Source organism: Polypterus senegalus, chromosome 4, assembly GCF_016835505.1.
Source record: "Polypterus senegalus isolate Bchr_013 chromosome 4, ASM1683550v1, whole genome shotgun sequence".
Lineage (NCBI taxonomy): Eukaryota > Metazoa > Chordata > Cladistia > Polypteriformes > Polypteridae > Polypterus > Polypterus senegalus.
Window position 1 is genome coordinate 31,515,977 of NC_053157.1, and position 20,363 is coordinate 31,536,339.

Genomic DNA, 20,363 nt, shown 5'->3' on the forward strand with positions numbered 1-20,363 from the left:
TGTTATTGTTTTTTATAATATTTATTGAGCTTCTGTAAAAATCTAATTTTCCCTTTGAGATATCTATCTATCTATCTATCTATCTATCTATCTATCTATCTATCTATCTATCTATCTATCTATCTATCTACCTGATAACATTCTCAAACCTGTTTAGTCATATGGGGGTTGTGGGTGGCCTGAACCCATCCTAGAAGCACTGAATGCATAGCAGATTGGCCTGTTCTGGCAATAAAGCGTTTACATTTATTTTTTACGTTATGTTCTTTAAGCTCTCACTATAAATACTTTAATTCAGTGGCATTCAGTTGGCCACTTGTAGGAAGACTAAAATGGCAGGTTATCTTCCAATTACCACACAAGCCTCAGACAAATAGAAGTACCTCTTAACCCCAAGTCACATGGGGTGGTCACAGTGTAAAGTGTGCCCACTTATATAATGTTTAAAGCTTCAGACAAAAGACAGTTGTGTTTTTTCCAGATAGATTATGTAGATCTGTCTCTCATTTTCTGTGTCTGTGAATGAAAGTCAATGTTGAAATGCCTGTAGAGATTAAGGTTTTATTTTTTCATTTTTATGGTGATGTTACAGACTGCTTAAATTAAACTTATCAAACTTGTATCTCCCATCAATATATTTGCTTGATAAAAATGCAGAATACAATGACAGAATATAATGAATATAATGACACATCTAGCAGGAGAGAGACTATGAAGCTGTTAGTCATTCCCGTTGGTCGATTTCTCTGGTCTAGCTTTGGTCCCTTTGTTCCTTGTAGCATATGGGGTTGGGATTTGCACCGCAGTTTTTCTGCTTTGTTTACTGGCCTTTGAAAAATGTTCATTGACATCAAAGAGATAGGCCAGTCGTATAAATTCACATCAGCTGGCATCCATCGAGTGTACCTCACATAGCTTGCTTGTCGGAGATTGAAGCAATCTGTTACCACCCTCCACCAACATCTCTTTCATTGCTTTTCACAGGTCACCACACTCGCTAAGTGGCAGAACCTGCCTTCAGTAAACCTGGATATTCTGCTACGCTTGCATCCTCTTCTTTCTAAAGGTGTCAAAATTGAAATGTTCCCTGACTTAGTCATAAGTCATTTAGCAGTTAATTAATAACCTTTTCAAGCCAACTAGAAATGCTGATCCCACTTGAGTCCACTCATACATTTCTTCTTAGGGACAAAACTCATTACAAAGTGCTCCCTATACAGGATCAAACATGTCTGTTTACTAAATAACTGCTGGGATGATGAACTGCTGCCCTGATGGCAAGCCACCCAGGAAAACTGAGATAATGACACTAATGAAAAAATGAAGCTCACCAGTTTCTGCCTGGACATAATAATTTACGTGTCATTGTCAAAGAAATCCCTGCTGAACTGTGAGCTGACTGAGCCAAACAGATCACTAGAGCGTCAGCATATGGGCATTGGCTATAAGGGCTCAGTAGGATGAGACCCTCAATAACAGGCAGAACAGGAGGCTTCAAGCTAAAGGCAGAGTCATACTGTATATACTGATTAAAAATGGAAAAAAAACTGCATAAACAAAACAATCTGACAATGAAGCTACTTTTTGCATGTTATTTATCAGTGTAGTTTAGCAAAAGATTAATGGTAAGCTATAATTTTCTTTATTTGCTAATCTGCTAATGGTTCCCTTTAGTGTGAATATTATTACATTGAAAGACGATAGTTTATTTTGTCCTTTATGGTTGGTTTTTGAATATTCATCATACAACTGAAGTTTCAGATATGGCAGTTTTCATTGATTTATTACAAACGTATATATATACTCACTGAGCAAATTATATGGACCACTATATGAGGTGTGACAAGTTTATTCCTGGAATGCACCTTTAAAAAATATACATGTAGAACTGTACACTAGTGGCTACTGTCACCTTCAAAATACTTCCCTTGTGCTTCTATACTCTGACTTAAACGGCATTCCCATTTATGGAAGCAGGCCTAGAACTCGTTTTCAATATGTCTTAACGTCCGTCATTGCTGACTTTGACTGTCCATTTGTGGGGTCATCTGTCACATTTTCTCGCCCATCTTTGAACCTCTTATGCCACTCAAACACACTTGACTTTTTCATAGCATTTTCGCCATATGCCACTTGGAACTGTTATAACGTTTCACTAGCACATTTGCCTGTTTTCACACAAAATTTAATATAAATACTCGTACATTGCTCTAAATTTTGATCACCCATTTTTACACCAAAGCGTACATGCAGATATCTATTACCTTCCCAATAGCTAACTATCAAGTGGCTCTATCAGCTTGTAATTTATGCATGTATTAGTTCAAACATGTTCAAACACAAATACTCATGTGATTTCGATAAAATTATGTCACACTATGCGGCCATTCCGGGAATTAAATTGTCACACCTCGTATACTAATACTTGGTAGGGCTTACTTTTGCTCTCAGAATAGTCTTAGTTCTTCACAGCATGGATTCCACAAAACGTTGGAAACATTCCTTTATGATTCTTTTCCATGTCGACATCACACAATTTCTGCAGATGGGTCAGCTGCACATTCTTGTTGTGAATCACATATTCTGTCACATCCCAAAGGTGTTTTTTGGGATTCATGCCCAGTGACCGGGAAGGTCACTGAAGAACACTAACCTCATTGCCATGTTCGTGAAACCAGTTTAAAATGACTTTTACTTTGTGACATGGTGCATTGTCATGCTGGAAGTAACTTTCAAAAGATGAATAAATTGTGGCCTTGAAGATAAGCACTTGGTTAGTAACATTACTCAAATAGGCCATGGCCACACCATGACACCACCATTATCACTGTTGATACTGGGCAGGTTGGGTACATAAATTCATTCTGTTGGCGCCATAGTCTTGTCCTACCATCTGTATGTCTTAGCATAAATCGAGATTCATCAGATCAGGCTACGTTTTTTCACTCATCAGCTGTTCAGGTTGGTGAGCCTGTGCTCACTGCAGCCTCGGCCTTCTGTTATTGGATGACAGGAGTGGAATGCAGCATGGTCTTCTGTTGTTGCAGTCTTTTTTGCCTCAAGTTTTTGATGTGTTGTGCATTTTGAGATTCTTTTCTACTCACCAAAGTTGTACAGAATGGTTATCTGAGTAACCATGTTGTTTCTGTCAGCTTGAACCAGTCTGTCCATTTTCCCTTAACCTCTCATCAACAAGGCATTTTTTGTCTGCAGATCTGCTTCTCACTGGGTGATTTTAATTGCTTTGCGCCATTCTAAGTAAACTCTTAAAACTGTTATGCGTTAAAATCCTAGCCGTTACAGAAATACTCAGACCAACCCGTCTGGCACCAACAATTATGCCACAGTCGGAATCACATTTTTCCCCATTTGGGTGTTTGATGTGAACTTTACCTGAAGTTCCTGACCTGTATCTACATGATTTTATGAATTGTTCTGCTACTGTGTAATTGAGTGATTACATAATTATATGGATATGCAGGTGCATCTGATTATTAGGCCTTATTTTCAAAGGCACTTCTTTCAAGTATGTGTGTTAAGATATTTTATTTAGCCGTGATTCTCAATTCCATTAATCCAGTGGTATTATAATTTCCGTCTAATATAATAACATTTATTTTGATAGCATATTTTCATACACAGAACATAGCTCAAAGTGCTTTACAAGATGTCAAGTAAATAGTTACAAGAAAAGAAAAACAAGTTAAATTAGGCAAGAATAATATTGAATAATTAACAAAAAATAAAAATCAATACAGGCTTACGTAACATAGATATATAATTAACTAGCCATGTGCGCCCAACTACGTTGCGTGTGTTAAAGTTGTCTGTGAAGGGCTCCCTGTTTAAACACGGCTGCCAGTCATGAACTGGACGCTTCGTCGCACAGCATTATGATTTTTTATAAGGGAAACAAAATTACAAAAGAAAACCCTTGGATATTGATTCGATAGGAACGGCCTACTCGGAATCACTGTCTGAATCGTAATTATGTGGTGGTGGAGGAGCATTTCTGCTTCTGTCCATTCACAGTCTGTCTCGTTTTCACGACACTGTCGTTTCTTCTCACGATCTCTTCTCAACCTTTCTCCAATCTTGCAGGTTGCTTTGTGGCAATCCAAAGAGTAAGCCAATATACAAGGAGCAATGGTTATAAAAGGGGGACACATAGGTATCCAGGCTCTTTAAAGCATACTGTAAATAGGGATCACTTCACTGACATGTGAGCAAGCCACGGTACAATTGTGAGATGCGCAGCACTCGCCGGCTACAACGTAACAATAATAATTTCAGGAATGTACTGTTACGTTGTCATTCATTTTACCCACTGTCTTTCTTTCATTCATATGTTACGTAGGCACGTACCTTTTATCTTCGGCAATCTCATTCTCTAACCAGGCCTCAGGAGCTAACCAGCGTAACACTGTCCACCACCCCTTTCGTTATTCCGGCACATTGTTGACATCCGTGAGTAACATCAACGTACTAAACTGGAAGGTGGTCTACGCATGCTGTGAATTCATGGACAAACAAAGATCAAGATCTAAATGAAGATCTCTTTAGTTAATTTAAAGCACAACAATTTGTTTAGTTTGAATGTCTGTGTTTTGAGGTGTGACTGGAGTACTACAGTCTTCAGTAGTATAAGCCTGGAGGAGATTCTTAATGCAATGCCTATGTTTTAGCTGTCTCTCTACTGCCATCTAGTGCTTCTTCTTCTAATTAATTCGCGGACAAACAAAGATCAAGATCCAAATGAAGATTATATATAGAGATAGTAAAGCAGAGTCTAATATCCATTCTTGAACCCTCTTAATTCATGCATAGGATCATAAGGGCAGAGTTTGCCCCAGTAGCACGTGATGCAGTGCGATAACCAACCCTCAATGGAGTGCCAACTAATCAGATGCCACACTCACAGAGTTGCCCACATTTAGTCAACTTAGCCAATTAAGAGTTACCAGGTAACCTAACCAGCACATGTAAAACAGCAAATCAGATATTCAGAGATTCTATTTTTTTGTGCATTATTAGCTACAGTATCCCTTTTAAATGCATGTGTATGTTTTTTATTATTTTTTGTGTATTTTGAACCTGGAGATTTTTTGTCTTTAGAAATACTCACATTTTATAGAACCGAAACAATAAATCACACCACAACTTTGACAGCCCACGGCTACATAACATGCCAGTCTATGAAAGGGCACATCAACTTGCACTGGACCAGTTCAGAGTTGTCATTAATCTAATCTGTAAATGTTTGCCGTATTGGAGGAAAATGGAGTATAATGACATTCACACAGCTCTGCCCTCGACCCCAGCATAATGCAATAATAATTTCATAATGACATATGACTCACATCTTGAGAAACTTCACAAGTTTGCTTTATAAACACAAATCCTATTTCACTATTAAGTTATAGTTTTATTTCATCTTATGCAGTCATTTTTTATTTCTGCTGTGCCATATGCAGAAGGTATTTTAAAGGCTAAAGGTAGCCTGGTATAACGAAAATAAACTTTTATTTGACTTTGCTAATCTTTCATTTTACTCTCTGACTCCCTGTAGGTCCTCTGAAGCCAGTTGTCCAGACAGATTCCGTTTCATCTTTTGTTGGAGACATGGCCCTACTGAAGTGTGAGGCAAGTGGGGAGCCGATGCCACTGGTGCGCTGGCAGAAGAACCGGGATGACTTACCTCTAGGTGTTGGTGGTGATGGCCGTATTGTGGTGCTGCCATCTGGGACCCTTCAGGTCAGCAAGGTCCAGCCATCAGACTCAGCCACCTATCGGTGTTTTGCCGAAAATCCTGGGAGCTCTCGGACTGGCAATGATGCTGAGTTGAAAGTATTAGCAGGTAAGCTTAAGACGATTCGATAAAAAGGCAAGCTCTTTGCCTGCTTCCCTGTCAAAGGTGGCATTTTGTAAAGTGTACTTAAGTGGAAACAGTAGGTCTATAAATTATTCCATCTCAACTTGTTTTTCTTGACATTTAGAAAAATAGGCCATAGCTGTGTAATAGAAGTAGACGTCCCCCCGCTTTGGAGAGTAATATTCACTTTGAAAACACAAAATATGTATTTACAGTTCTCCCTTCTTACAATGCCTTACCAAAAGAAAAAGCAGGTAGGAGTAAAAGTAGATTGGCCTCTCATCCTTCTCCTTGTCTGCCAGTCTTTTCTTACTGTGCTCAGTTGGCTGATTTTTTGTTGTGGAAGCATTTCATAAATACAGATATTTTAATGGCAATTGTTTTAGACTCAAATTAAAAAAAAAAATCAACATTTGTGTAATACCCTGCCATTTTAAAGACACTGTGCATTGGTTTTTTGTCATTATTATACCTGATAACTGATTATGTCAAGTCTTCTTGGCACGATTAAGAGAACATGCTGGGTAGCAGGACCATAATCAAATAATTTAGCTTTAAAAGAGCATAAAATGTACAGTATGTGCTGTAATGGAAAAAAAAATCCTACCACTGTGGACTTTTTTATACATTTTAGTATAATATAGTCTCTTAATGATATCTATTTTCTGACCCATTTATTCAGTAATTATGAACAAAATAATAAACATTACTTAAGAAGCAGTAGCACCATTTGTGATAACACAGCTAAATAGTGATTAAAGGATTACTCCACCCAAAAATGGTATTTTTTGTTGCTTACCCCATGTAGTTTGTAGTGATGGGTGAGAAAAATCTTTAGTGTCATGTTTTTATGCAGAAGAAGACTTATACTTTTATAATATAATAATGATGACTCATGCTGCACAATGGCAAAATATATGAAAAACATTTAATGAAAAAAGAGAAAATTCTCACATTTCTCATATGTCCGTTATCTAGTTGTATACTAAACTTATGCATTTTGCTAAAATATTATTGATGGAAAAGGCAGCATTCACAGTAAACAGGAAAGTGAATTCCCATAATTCTGTGTTTTTGAATTGAAGACCTGCCCCTTCCTTCATTCAATGTCGTTAGTGTTGTGTGGTCATGATAGACTTCAGAAGGGCTTTGTGGGAACACTGAAATACTCCTTGAAGTGTTCAAAGATATCAACTTAAAAGGGTCTCCCATCTCTTGTTCTGGGAGTATGGATTCAGTGTGAGTGGCAAGGACTCGGTTGCCAGGAAAAAGTTTACCAGAATGGTTGCAGAGAAGGGAAAAGAAGGAGGTAGCCAACAGGCCTTTCAGTGAATAAGTGAACCAGACAGTCCTCAAAAAGACAGGTGCTGTTACTAGGCCCAGAGATAGTGTATCCTTCTTTATTTTTCCTGTCCTTCTATTTTTTTGTTGCATCTTCATTATGATCCTACCCATGTGCTTTCATAAAAAAAAAAAATCCTTTTGTGACTTCTTTTTCATTGTTGTGGTTAAATCTGGGAACAGTTACGTAACACTCTTCAAGCTACTTTATAGCGCTTCATATCACCCACCTGGATGATGTGATAGCAGTCATTATTGTACTATTAGCTATTAGGTGATGAAAAGGGTGAGGGAGATAGCCATTTAGAGACAGGTGATGATTAATGGTCAGAATGACCAGACCATGATGTACAATTGAGATAAACCTGCAATTTTTGAAAGATATCTAGGGAACTTTAATGACCACAGAGAGTCAGGACCTTGGTGGTTATACATCTCATTCGAAGGATGGCACTAATTTTTATAGCACAGTGTCCCCATCACTACTCCGGGGCATTGGGATTTGCACATACCCCAAAGGATAAGTAACTCTGCTGGCCTCAGCAACACCTCTTCTAGTAGCAACCCTAGCTTTTCCTAAAAGGTCTTCCACTCAAGTACTGGCCGGGCCTGAAAATGCTTAGTTTAATGTGTATATCTATATGGTGGTATGGTATTCTCAAAAAATGTGGCAGAAGTGCTGCCCCTGCACCCGGAAGCACTCTGGGCGTTCCTGGAAGGTCTTTTTTCCACCTGCCCAGGTGTGGCGGAAGTGCGGGTTTCCCGGGCTCCTCAATGCTCGGGGTGCCCCCTGGTGGTGGCCACGGGCCCCAATACGTCTGAGCCTTCTGGCTCCGTCCTCGTGGTCCCGTCTTTATCCAGGGCAGTCGCCCCCTCGTGTCCCGGGGAACGAATAAACCGCCTCCCGGTCCTTCCAGGAGTCCCGGCTGGGTCTGCCCCCCAGCCTCCTGTGACACTTCCTAATAGCAATTGAAAATCCTCCTCATACTTAAATTTTAGTAATAATCACATCAAAACTCATAGTCATTCATAACTAACCAATTATGACTTTACTGAAAGTGCATGTTTGCTAGCTGTTTTATTGGTACAGCTAAGTACAAGATCTTTGTATGTTACCTAAAACTAAGAGGGTTCAATCAACATTCTCCATATCACCTGCACCAATTTCAGTGTAACATACTGGAGAGGCATAGACAACCATTAATGAATCGTTGATCCTGGACAGCCAGCTTTATTGGGGAGGTAACTAAATAGAATTCCCAACTTCCATCTTTCCAGACAAGTCCTCTAGTCGCAGCTGAGCTGTGATCAGAGAACCCAGTGTGGCCATGGGGGACAGTTTATTAAAGGCTAGATTAACATCAGAATCTGGGAGACCCTATTTATACAGTATAACATCCACTGTAGCTATGCATAGCTCATCAAGTAACAATTCATTTTCCGAACGATCACCTCTCTGATGAGGTAGACAAATGGAGATAATGGAAAGAGATGAAGGAAAACTCTGCTCTAAAACTTAACTTCTTGCGCCTCCACTGTCCCAAGGTGTGTGCCTCAAAAATTGGACTCCTCAGCTATCTGAGGTCACACACATGTAAGCTTAAGGGTTTTGATTTTCATTTAGATTGTTCATCAAGACAGAGGCTCCGAAATAGAAATAAAGCAATTTAAAAATAAAATGTAATCCTTGACAAGTCATCCATCTTATTTTTTTACTCCCAAGTCAAAAGAAGCCAAGCTGGTTCCATTCAGTTTTAACAGTCATGTTACAAATCAATATCCATCAAAAACGTAAATCATATAATACCTTTGTTGTTAAATTCAGCTTAATTTACAGGAAGTGAAACTTTAAATTTGAAAAATGTTTATAACAGTTGGAGAATGTAAACAAATTTATTAATTAATTTATTACATGAAATAGACCATTACTCAATGAATAAATAAAGTGGAATATTACAGGAATGTGATGTGTACCTGAGGTATAGTCAACAATAAACTTACACGTACCAAAACTGTAATCATGAACAAGTGATTCATTATTGGATGACTGAAGATGGGTCTGGAATCGTTTAGTAATTCACAAAATAGAACTTCTCTCTTAAATAAGATGTACAATACCATCTATAAAAAAAAAAACACAGTCAAGGGGAGTTGGCGAATCTGGAAAACATGTAAGGTGAAAAGAAGACTCAAGAAGCTCACAAGGATTTCATATCATGACAGGTTTATAAACTTTATTTCATGTGTCAGACTCGGCAAAACCTGTATCTATGACCACATATCATATCTTCCTGTAGTCAGATGTTCATCTGTTAAATTTTTACAATATCAGCCATCAGTACAATTTTGCTGACCAAATGGCAATGTTACCATTTGTTTCTTCAAGTAAATTAAAGTCTCTGTAGAGGTTGTACCAAATTTTACCAAAAACATGATGCTTACCCACTGCTTGTGATGAACCATCTCTGTGGTGCATAAACTGAGTTCTTGTTTGTACTTTGAGTCTTCTTTGCTATCGGCCAGAAGATACTAATCATCTTCTTCTAAACAATACTTTGCTTGTTATTTTTTGTCCAAGAACAACCTGATTTAAGGTCGACAATTGTGGACTACTCTAATATGTGTCCATGTCTAATCACATTATTTCAATGCTTATCTTTGACACACATGTAAAATTTCTTTGCTTTTATAGCTCACAATTTATATTCTACTTACACAACCAACTATGGTGTGTTTGCGAAGATTAAATGCTCTTCCTGGGTTACATTTTATAATATACATGTCATCATAATTTGTAAACAATTTTTGTGTATTTTTATACGAAAAGTACTTTACTTTTAGTAAAGTAATATCAAACATATAAAAGCCAGATCCAAACAGATGTTATAGGAAAGCAAAGTATAAAATAACTGTAAAGGAATATGAGCATTTTAAAAGACTGAATCGTGGAAGCCTGAGCTTATAACAGGTAAAGATGACTGAAACAGGAGGGATTTTTGAGTCAAAGAGAAAAACTAACTGGATACGTTAACTAATTGAAAGAAGATAAGTATGTTAGTATGTCTAAGTATATGTGCCCATCGGACTGGATGGTTTATTAAGACAAAGCCTGACAAATGACATTGAGAAAACACAACAATTTGGCAAAGGCATCTGCTTCACTCAAATACACTTCAGGCTTACAGCATCTGCTCCTTTGTAAATCCAATGAAAAAAAGCAGAAGATTTTGCTATCATTATCTGTCTCCCAGTTGGCTTCATTTTATCCTTCTTTCTTGAGAATGTAGGCAGTCAGCATTGAAAGTAACCAATGTAGTCCTTTCTTTGATTTAAAGAGTTGTATTATTGTGAGAGGAGTGGAAGTCACCATGTTCATTATTTGATTGGTTGACTCTTGCATCCTAAACTTCACACATACAAATAGACAGACAGACACACACAGATCCTATTTACTTAAACACTGATCGTATCATTTCTGGCTCGTGCAAGTGGCAGCCATTCCAGCAGCTCCGTGTATGACTTTATCTTTTTACCTTTTTTTCCCTATTTTTTCTCTATTTCACTGATCACTTCTACCACTTTCTTTTATGTGGAATCGCTTCCTGGACACTCTTTACTATTTTTACTACTTGACATGGATTTTTACACTCCGAGACTCGCCTATTTAAGTAGCCAACTTAAAGCACTGAGAAGAAAAATGCCCATGCCGGTGTGATTCCCTATTTACCTGACGAGGTAAGAAGACGATATTGGGGCAGCCAAGCTGGCACAAAGATTAAAGATAAGATTAAAGCCAAGCAGCTTGCGAGAAAATGGCGTTATAAACCGTCGGTTTGATTCTTACACAGCCTGTTACTCCTCAGTACAGCAAATAGGGACTTTGTTGTTAATAATACACAGTTGTCCCCAGATATAACCTAAACCTAAGGCTTCCTTGGTCCTGAAAATATCCAAGACAAAGCAGCAGACATCCTTCTCAGTGTCCCCGGATTTAACCTAGACCTAAAGTCTGATGCACTTTGATTCATCACAATAACCCAGACACACTTGGTTAAAACCAGTTACCGACCAATCATCAAGAAGTTCATCCTGTTAGGGAGCCCCCCTTGGCTTGCTAAACCCTGTAAAAAAGATAGTTGCAGTCTCCTTATAATAGGTGTCCCATGTTTACCTTATTGCTTTAATCATTCTAGGTATCAAAACAAAGTATAGAAATTTTAAAGGAAAGTAGTATTTCTTAAAATAGAATAATAACAGTAAAAGAAAACATAGCAAAGTATACAGTATAAAAACTAAGATATTAGACCTAGATACATAGATATTGTCATGGACAATTAGCTTAATGGTCAAAAGAGAATAATGTCCTGGATGGCTTTTAGTTTCAGCAGTCAGGTTGATGCATGAGTTGTGTTCTGCAATGGCCAGTAGTATTGCTTCCTTTGATATATCTGTGTTTTTGATGCTGCTCTATTCATGCAGATAGCCATCCTGTCTGTTTCTACAACTCCATCCAAGGGCCATACCAGGCCACGCCAGACCAGACACCAATCAACAAACTTAGACAGTGAGTCACCTGGTAGGCTCTTATCCAGGTTGTATTAATATTTTATTTTGACAACATTTACATTTGTACTCTGCTAATATTTTGGACATGTTATATATAAATTGAGTAAATTAATATATATGAACACATTTGTAGTTTTTTTCTCCTACCTGTTCTGGTACTCATCTAATTTCCTGAGGCTACAGAGTGTACAATTTTGGGCATTCTGTTATGTGTACATAATAAAGAGTCTCAAAGGGGAAAAGTATCACGACAAAAACAGCCATTTTGTTCCATGAGTACTAGGCCTAAAAGAATGTAAATTCAAAGGAGATGGTGCTCCATGCTTGAATACACCCAATGTCTGCATGGACTTTCTTTCTGGTACTTTGCTTTTTCATCTGTATCCTAAAACATGCATGTTAGGATTATTTATTACTCTGAATCGGCCTGGAGTGACTGAGTGTGGATGGGTGTGAAAATAAATATATTCTGAAATAGACCACCATACTCTCAAGGGTAGGTACCAGGTGTTGGAAAGATCTACAGACTCCTGGGTCATATTCTGAATTAAGCAGGCCCAGAACTGAATGGCTGGATTATCATACTGTACTAAAAGCAAATATGCAGTCTTCTGCCAATTTTGTTCAGATCATTAATAGCTTAATATGCAGAAAAAGAAAAGCATAACAAGCAGCTACAAAGAATGAATCATTTTCAATGGAAATGACCTTACATTAAATACATAACTCAGACATTTTAAAAAAAGGAGATTCTTGCAATAATTTCCAATACATTTTTGTTCTATTGAATGAAATTAAAACATGTCATGTAGCAAGCAGAATAATATTGCACACTGTCTTCCTACACTGTTTCCATCAATTAACTTTATATGCTTCATGGTCTCGTTCAATGTCGTAGGAAGAGACAGAGATCTGGCATTATATTGGGGTTTGTTTTCAGCACATGACCACTATGCAGTATTCACGGCATCCTGCTGAAGAAATAGAGCAATTCACATTTGCAGCTCTCTCAAGGGCAGAAACTGTAGATATTTACAGTGTTTTAATGTGGTATTTAACAGAATTTCTATTATCATTGTCACCATATAAATATTTCTTTCTGTGGTAGGATCAAGCATTTTATTATTATGTTTAGGAATGCATAAATAACAAAGAATTAAGCAAAAAAATTCACTCTATTCTGTTTCATATAAACTTTAACAACATAATGTGCAGTACATAATTTATATGATTTACGGTATGGCCGGAAATTGATGCCTCCCCACCATGACAAAGAGTCGCCAACACAGAAGATATCATCTGGTATGAAGGAGCGCCCTCACATTTTGACACTAACACATGTGCATGATAACAGATTAGGACGTGTTATATAATAAGATAACTGTTATGTGTTTCAACTACCTGTCAAGTTTTTCTATTCCTCTCTGTTCTACTGAACTATTACATTAGTTTCCTAGTTAAATGAACATTTTAATGTTTATTATATTGCCGGAGAATGGCAATGTGTTAACCAGACACACGTGAGAATTTAAGAGTGTAATTTATATGCATTGTGATGTGTGAGTCACTGTCTTGCATTCCAAAACATGAGGCTGAGTCTCAGTACTTTAGCAAAACCAGCTTTATTCAACGTAAAACAGGAACAGCAGGGTTATTTATTGCAACAGGATCTACCAATCTCCTATACACGGACACAGCAAATGGGCAAAATCGTGGCCAGATCTGTGGCCAAGTTTGTACTGTTCTCTGAATCTATACTAATAAAAGGCAAAGCCCTCACTCACTCACTGACTCACTCACTGACTCACTCACTGACTCACTCACTCACTCATCACTAATTCTCCAACTTCCCGTGTGGGTGGAAGGCTGAAATTTGGCAGGTTCATTCCTTACAGCTTCCTTACAAAAGTTGGGCAGGTTTTATATCGAAATTCTACTCGTAACGGTCATAACTTGAAGCAGTTTTTCTCCATTTACTGTAATGGAGATGAGCTTCAATGCCGTGGGGGCGGAGTTTCGTGTGACATCATCACGCCTCCCACGTAATCACGCAGCACATAGAAAATCAGGAAGACCTCAAAAAAGAGCTGAAGAAAACATGCATTATATAATTGAGAAGGCAGCGAAACAATAAGAAGCGAGCGAGTCACATATACAACCATATTCATGAGTTCTGCTACTTCGGAAACAAAGCACGATGTAAACCTACACTTTAAGTTTATAGACAGGCTGCCGCTGGCGTTTGTAATTTAGTGCCTGCCCATATAAGGCCGTCCGTCAGCGGCAATCCAATAGCAAACTGCCACGGGTAAATATTCATGGGTTAAGGACTGTGCTTATGCAGAGGAAGATGAGATGGTCAGGGTGGTGTTTGACACAAACTCAGCGAAACTGCGAGAGAAAGTTTTAAGTGCCAGGACTAAGGTAACATTAAATAAAGCTATGGACATAGCACGAGATGGCACCAGCACAGCTGGGAACCTTCGATGCAAGTACACCGAGTGGCTCACGTGAACTGACGCAGTGCACAGATAAAAAGCAACAGTTCCAAAGAGCGCTGAACAAAAACCGAATTACACAATTGAAAAGGCAGCAAAAAATATGAAGTGTCTGATAAGCATATTCATAAATGCAGCTACTGTGGAAACAAAGCACACGGTGGAAAAGTCAATGTCCCGCTAAAGGAAGACAGTGTAAAAAACCCGTGCATGTTTTGGTAAAGCCATACTCAGTGTATTCATTAGATGAACGGTAAAAAAGTAAGAGCGAGGGGAGGATGACTCATTGAGGCATGCAGGCTGTAGTGCACGTCAACTCTATCTGAATTGCGCGATCACATTTGAAAAAATATATCTTTTCAAGTTCTATTTAGTCCATATGTGTCAAACTCAAGGGCGGGCCACATCCGGACCGGCGTGTAATTATATCCGCCCATGAGATCATTTTATATACTGTATTATTGTTATTAAAGCCGGGTATATGAAGTGCTGGTAACACAATAAACTACAGATCCCATAATGCAGCGCTTCAGCTGCCTTGCCGAACACTTACCGCTTACTACAGTTATTGCGCACTGAGTTTGCACGGCGCTTTGGTGACTTTGAAGAACAAAAAAAGTCCGTCTACATGCGTCTCGAACCTTGTGCATGTTTGGTAGCACATATCTGTGTGAGAAGCTCTTTCCAGTGATAAAGAATAACAAAACAGCACACAGGAGTCGCCTCACTGATGAGCATCTGCAATCCATCCTGAGAATCTCCACAACACAGAACCTCACACCAAACAGAAACGAACTTGTGGCCAAAAAGATGCCAGGCGTCCAGCTCTAAAATGACATATGAGCAAAGACAACTGAATGATTTGATTTTTATTGCACGTAAGAGCGGGAGTCAACCGTTTTAACAAACAGCGTATTGCACTGATACGAAATAGCTGTGTGTGTATATATGTAGATATGTATGTATATGTATATATATGTTTATATATATGTGTGTGTATATATGTAGATATATATGTATGTATATATGTGTATATGTATAGATATGTATATATATATATATGTTTATGTGTGTGTGTGTAAATATATATATATATATATATATATATATATATATATTTATATATATATATATATTTATATATATATGACAACAACACTCATCACTCACAACAGTGACAAAACAATTACATTGACAATCAGGTTACGTTATTTTCAAAATGTTTCCTTTTCTTTTCATTGCTTCTTTAACACACTACTTCTCCGCTGCGAAGCGCGGGTATTTTGCTAGTATATAATATTCCTTGCATAACCCATAGGTGACAGGCACTTATAGTGCGATCTCGATCTGCTCATAGTTGTTTCTGTGATGCTATGTTGCTGCGCTGCGAACCTGTGGTTGCCTTGGCAATGGACAAGCAGTCCTCCACAGATGCGGCAGTCGTTCTTCAGCGTGTCGTCTGATTGGGGGGAGTCCTAAAAGAGTTCAGAAACCTCACAGCATGATGATACTATTACTACTGCTACTACTACTAATACCACTACTGCTGCTTTCCTCTTCTGTTGCTCATATTTGAAACTGTTTTCTTTTCAAGACAGACTTATTTTTCTGTCATGTAAGGGTAAACAGATGCTTTTTTTTAAATAAGGCACCACAAGAAGAGACGTGAGCCAAAAGACAAACCAAAATTTGTAATTCAAATTTGCACTGTCATTAAGCCAAAAGTCAAAACAATAGGTTGTATTACACTAATCGTTTTGTAATTTTCCATAAATTTAGATGAATAGGAAGTGCATGTCATAACTTTATACCTACAGGGCTATTATTTTACTGACCACGCACTTCAGAGTCAATTACCTAGCAATGTGGTAACAACTATTACATAAAAATGGAAGCATTCTCTATAAAACAACACAAAAAGAATTTAATAATGTTACAAAATAAACTATTTAAAAAAAAAAACTAAATCTGAAATTCTAAAACCTAATAAGATGAGGTTTATCAAAACTAATAGTGAAGTGTGCAAAAATTAAATTTGCAACCAGATCATAACATCTATTGCCAATTACATAGCCCTTCAGACGTTATCTGCTCTTGCTGTTTCTTCACAAGAACTATGTCAAAGAATGCATATATGTTGGCCGTAAAATTAAATGATCTTGTTACCAGTTCTTCATATGTGCAGTATGAATAACACATTAACTTACATATAGGACTGTTGATCATACCATATACGGCTAATCTGAGAAGCTCTTTAATTTTACATCCTGTACACTTTACATTAATTTACGACATGTGATCAAAAAATACGGTGAATGTTTTAATAAAGAAACCTTTATTGCAATAAAAGATTTACAACTACTAATCACCCTCCACTTCAAATGCACTTATCCCAATGCTTCTGCCACTTTGCGAAGTAGTTCTGGAAGTTTTCTTTCAAGAGTGTCTTTAGCTGGGCTGTCGTGGCTGCCTGGATGTCCTCAATGGATTGAAATCATTTGCTTTTCATTGTCATTTTTAATTTAGGGAACAGCCAGAAGTCGCACGGTGCCAGATCCAGCAAATAAGGTGGATGCAGACACAACATAATGTTTTTATTCGACAGAAATTGTTGTACTAGAAGGGATGTGTGACAAGGAGCATTGTCATGATGAAGAGTAAAACTATTTCAACATTTTCCTCGGTTGTTGATGTTGAAGGACGCCCTGATCTTTTCTTGTCTTCAACTGAGTCAGATCCATTATGAAATCGATCAAACCACTTGTAAACAGTCTTAATTTTTGGTGCAGTGTCACTATAAACCAATTTTAACATCTAATGGGTTTCCTGAGCTGTTTGCAATTTGAAACAAAATTTCATGTTAATGCGTTGCTCGATATCTATTATTAATGACAAACTTAAAAAACACACTGTGGACTATGGCCGGCCAATACCTCCAGGCCGCCAGGTGGAGCTCTCCCTAAAGCATGGAGGTGCCCTGAATGCCAGCAGGGAATTCTGGACATTGGAGTTTTCATCCACAGACCTTCTGGATACCACAGGGGCCCCTAGAGGACGCTGCAAGGAGGCCCAGAGAATCATATGTGCCCAATAACCCGGAAGTACGTCTTAGTCACAGCGACAGGGGAAATGACGTACTCCTGTAATGAAAGAAGAGGACTTTTTATCTGACCCGGCAGTGTTAGGAGGTCACATGGACTAAAGGATCGAAACACTTCCAGGTCAAGCAATATAAAAGGACTATGGGAAATCCCAGATGTCGAGCTGAGCTGGGTGGAAGGGTGGCAATGCGTCTGGGAGTGGTGGATTGATTATTGTACTGTGTATTGATTATTTAATGAGTATTGTGGAGAGGAGGGTGCTTTGTGCACTGTGTATTAATAAAAAGTCTAATTGTTGGACTTTTACCTGGTGTCTGGCGTTTGGTCTGGGGGTTCAAGTGGACGACAGCGCCCTCTATCTGTCACAAAAACATGAACTCAACAGTTGCTCACAAACGACTGACAGTATCAAACAAGTTGAAACTTGTCACAAACTAGGCTCTAGGATGGACATGTCAGAACCTGCATTGAATTGTTTTGCGTTGCTCTTGGATGGTGCTCTGCATCAACATTTACTGTACTTTTTGATCACACCTCATATATCAAAAATATTGTGGAAGATAACCTTTTAATTCAGCCTACCTATATAATTAAAAATGCAAGACTTTATAATGATGTATAGTGTCCGCTTTGCGATATCAATATGAACTAATGACTCATTTCCAGCCGACATGTAACCAAAGGCAGAGTTAAATAAGCTAAAAAGATATAAATATTTATGTATTAAGAAAACATGTAAATTGTGATGTTGTAATTAGAACTGTACTTATTCCTGAAGTTCTGTTCAATAAGCTAAAAAGATATAAATATTTATTATTAAGAAAACATGTAAATTGTAATATTGTAATTAGAACTGAACATATTCCAGGAGATCTAATCTTATATAAAATGCTGAATAGGTGAGTCTACTGTATAATACAGTAAGAAATAATATTGGTACAGTTTCACAGTATACATATGAAACCAAGAAATTCATAAACTGGAGTGTCACAAAGGCGCCTTTGAGCTGTCTATCAGCCGTACAGCAGTGGAGTGTCAGGAAGCTTCTTTTTCCATTTATTGCTTAACAATTACCCACATGCATGAATTTTACATTGTAGGTATCAGTGAGCCTCTAACAAGACACTAAAGTAAACAGAGTGTAACTGAAGTAAAGGAACATCATAAAGGTGTGGGGCATCTAGGTAAGCCCCATGTAATTATGGATGGGTGAATGAAAAGCCAAAAGTAATGTAGTCTTGTTCAGATGGTAGTCTTCTTTGGACTGCCCCAAGATGGAGCTGGAGCTAGTTTTCAAGGTGGTGACCCGGAAAAGGCAATTAGACATCTGAGTTGGAATAACCGTCAAATCATTACTTCTGCACAGGGTAGAAGAGAAAAGTCCAGAGAAAACAGTGCCTCCCTCTGGTTTGGAGTGAAATTATCAGTAGGTGAGCCCTGAGGTTGTCTCCCAATCACACATGAGTTAATTAGAAACAAGTTTCAAATACATTTCTAAGCTTACCAATAATTGATTTTTCTGTTTTCCAAAACATGTATATTAGGATCATTTACTCTAAAGTGGCACGAATGTAAATATTTCCTGAAATGGACCACCACACTGTCCAGGGTTGGTACCTGCTGCTGGAAAGAACTCCAGCTTCCAGAGTTATAATATGAATTAAGCACGTCCGGAACTGAATGGTTGGATTATCATACAATACTAAACACAAATATGCAGTCTTCTGTCAATTTTGTTCAACTTATTAATAGCTTAATATGGAAATAAAGGAAAGTATAACAAGCAGCTGCTAAGAATGAATCATTTTCATTGGAAATGACGTTATTTTTTTAATTCTAATACATGTTTCTATTACCTGTGAAGTTGCAAGTCTTCCACCTGTATTAGTCCGAACTGGATTGAGCAAATGTGAAAAATTAGTATTATTTAGAGGCAAAGTTCTCAAAAAACTTATATATGCTTTTATTGTTTAATTCGGCTTTAAATATGGATTAAACTTTTCTGATTTCCTACTTAAGTAGAGTTTTCACATAGTGATAGAGTGAACTTCACACGTTCTTCAGTTGTCTTTTTCTTAATTTACAGAACCAGGCCTTCCTCGAGCCATAACATTTCTTCAGAGACCATTTGATGTTACTACTCTAGAAGGAAAAGATGCCATTCTCGAATGCTCTGCTTCTGGATACCCAAATCCAAACTTTCAATGGATGCGAGGGAGTGAACTCGTTCAAATGAGGTATTCCTAGTGACCTTGTGTTCTTCCTAGCTCATAGTTTATATTTTCCAATGCAAACATCTTCTTTTAGCTTTAATTTCCACTCATATATACTTTTACAACTTACCACATAGATATAATATTCACATGATGATCTAAATTAGTATAAATTCTAATTGTGCTATTTCTTCTTCTTTTACTTTCTTTCTAGATCAAAAAAATATTCCCTACTGGGAGGTAGCAATCTGCTTATTACAAGAGTTACGGATGATGATTCTGGGACCTACACTTGTGTGGCATCAACCAAAGCTGAAAACAGCAGTGCTACAGCAGAACTGTCTGTGATGGGTGAGCATCTACTTACTTTTATTATTTTCATTCAGCAGTTGAAAGTTGTTTTACAATCCTGTGCTGAACTTGCATTTCATCCAGGGTGGCTTTCTATCTGGATAAAATAACAATCCCAAAAGCACAAAATCCGTTTACAGCCTGTCATGCAGTATCCACTGCAAAACTAGATCCAGTCCCTGTCAGGTTGCACTCATGTAAATTGTCTTGATTCAAAAAGGTAACAGAGAGATTTAAAATACAAAGAGATCAGAAGAACAAAGCAAAGGTCGAAAGAGAATCCAAAGTTGTAATTAAAAATCAAACCACACAGTTGGCAGTAAAAATGCTAAGCAGAAATCAAAGACCCAAAATATCACAAAGAATGCTTAGTAACCAAAAAGAGTTTATAAAGCAAATTAAATAAACCAATGGCATATTT

At 37.7% G+C, this 20,363-nt stretch overlaps 1 protein-coding gene across 3 annotated transcripts in view; it reads left to right on the forward strand.

The window, feature by feature from the left end:
- Positions 1 to 20,363, forward strand: part of dcc (DCC netrin 1 receptor) — an 842,366-nt gene that overhangs the window by 384,451 nt on the left and 437,552 nt on the right. For all 3 annotated transcript variants that reach the window (XM_039750409.1, XM_039750410.1, XM_039750411.1), the window contains exons 3-5: positions 5,570 to 5,857; positions 19,465 to 19,615; positions 19,806 to 19,942. In XM_039750409.1, coding sequence (XP_039606343.1) covers positions 5,570 to 5,857; positions 19,465 to 19,615; positions 19,806 to 19,942 — 576 coding nt within the window. The remainder of the gene's footprint in view (positions 1 to 5,569; positions 5,858 to 19,464; positions 19,616 to 19,805; positions 19,943 to 20,363) is intronic.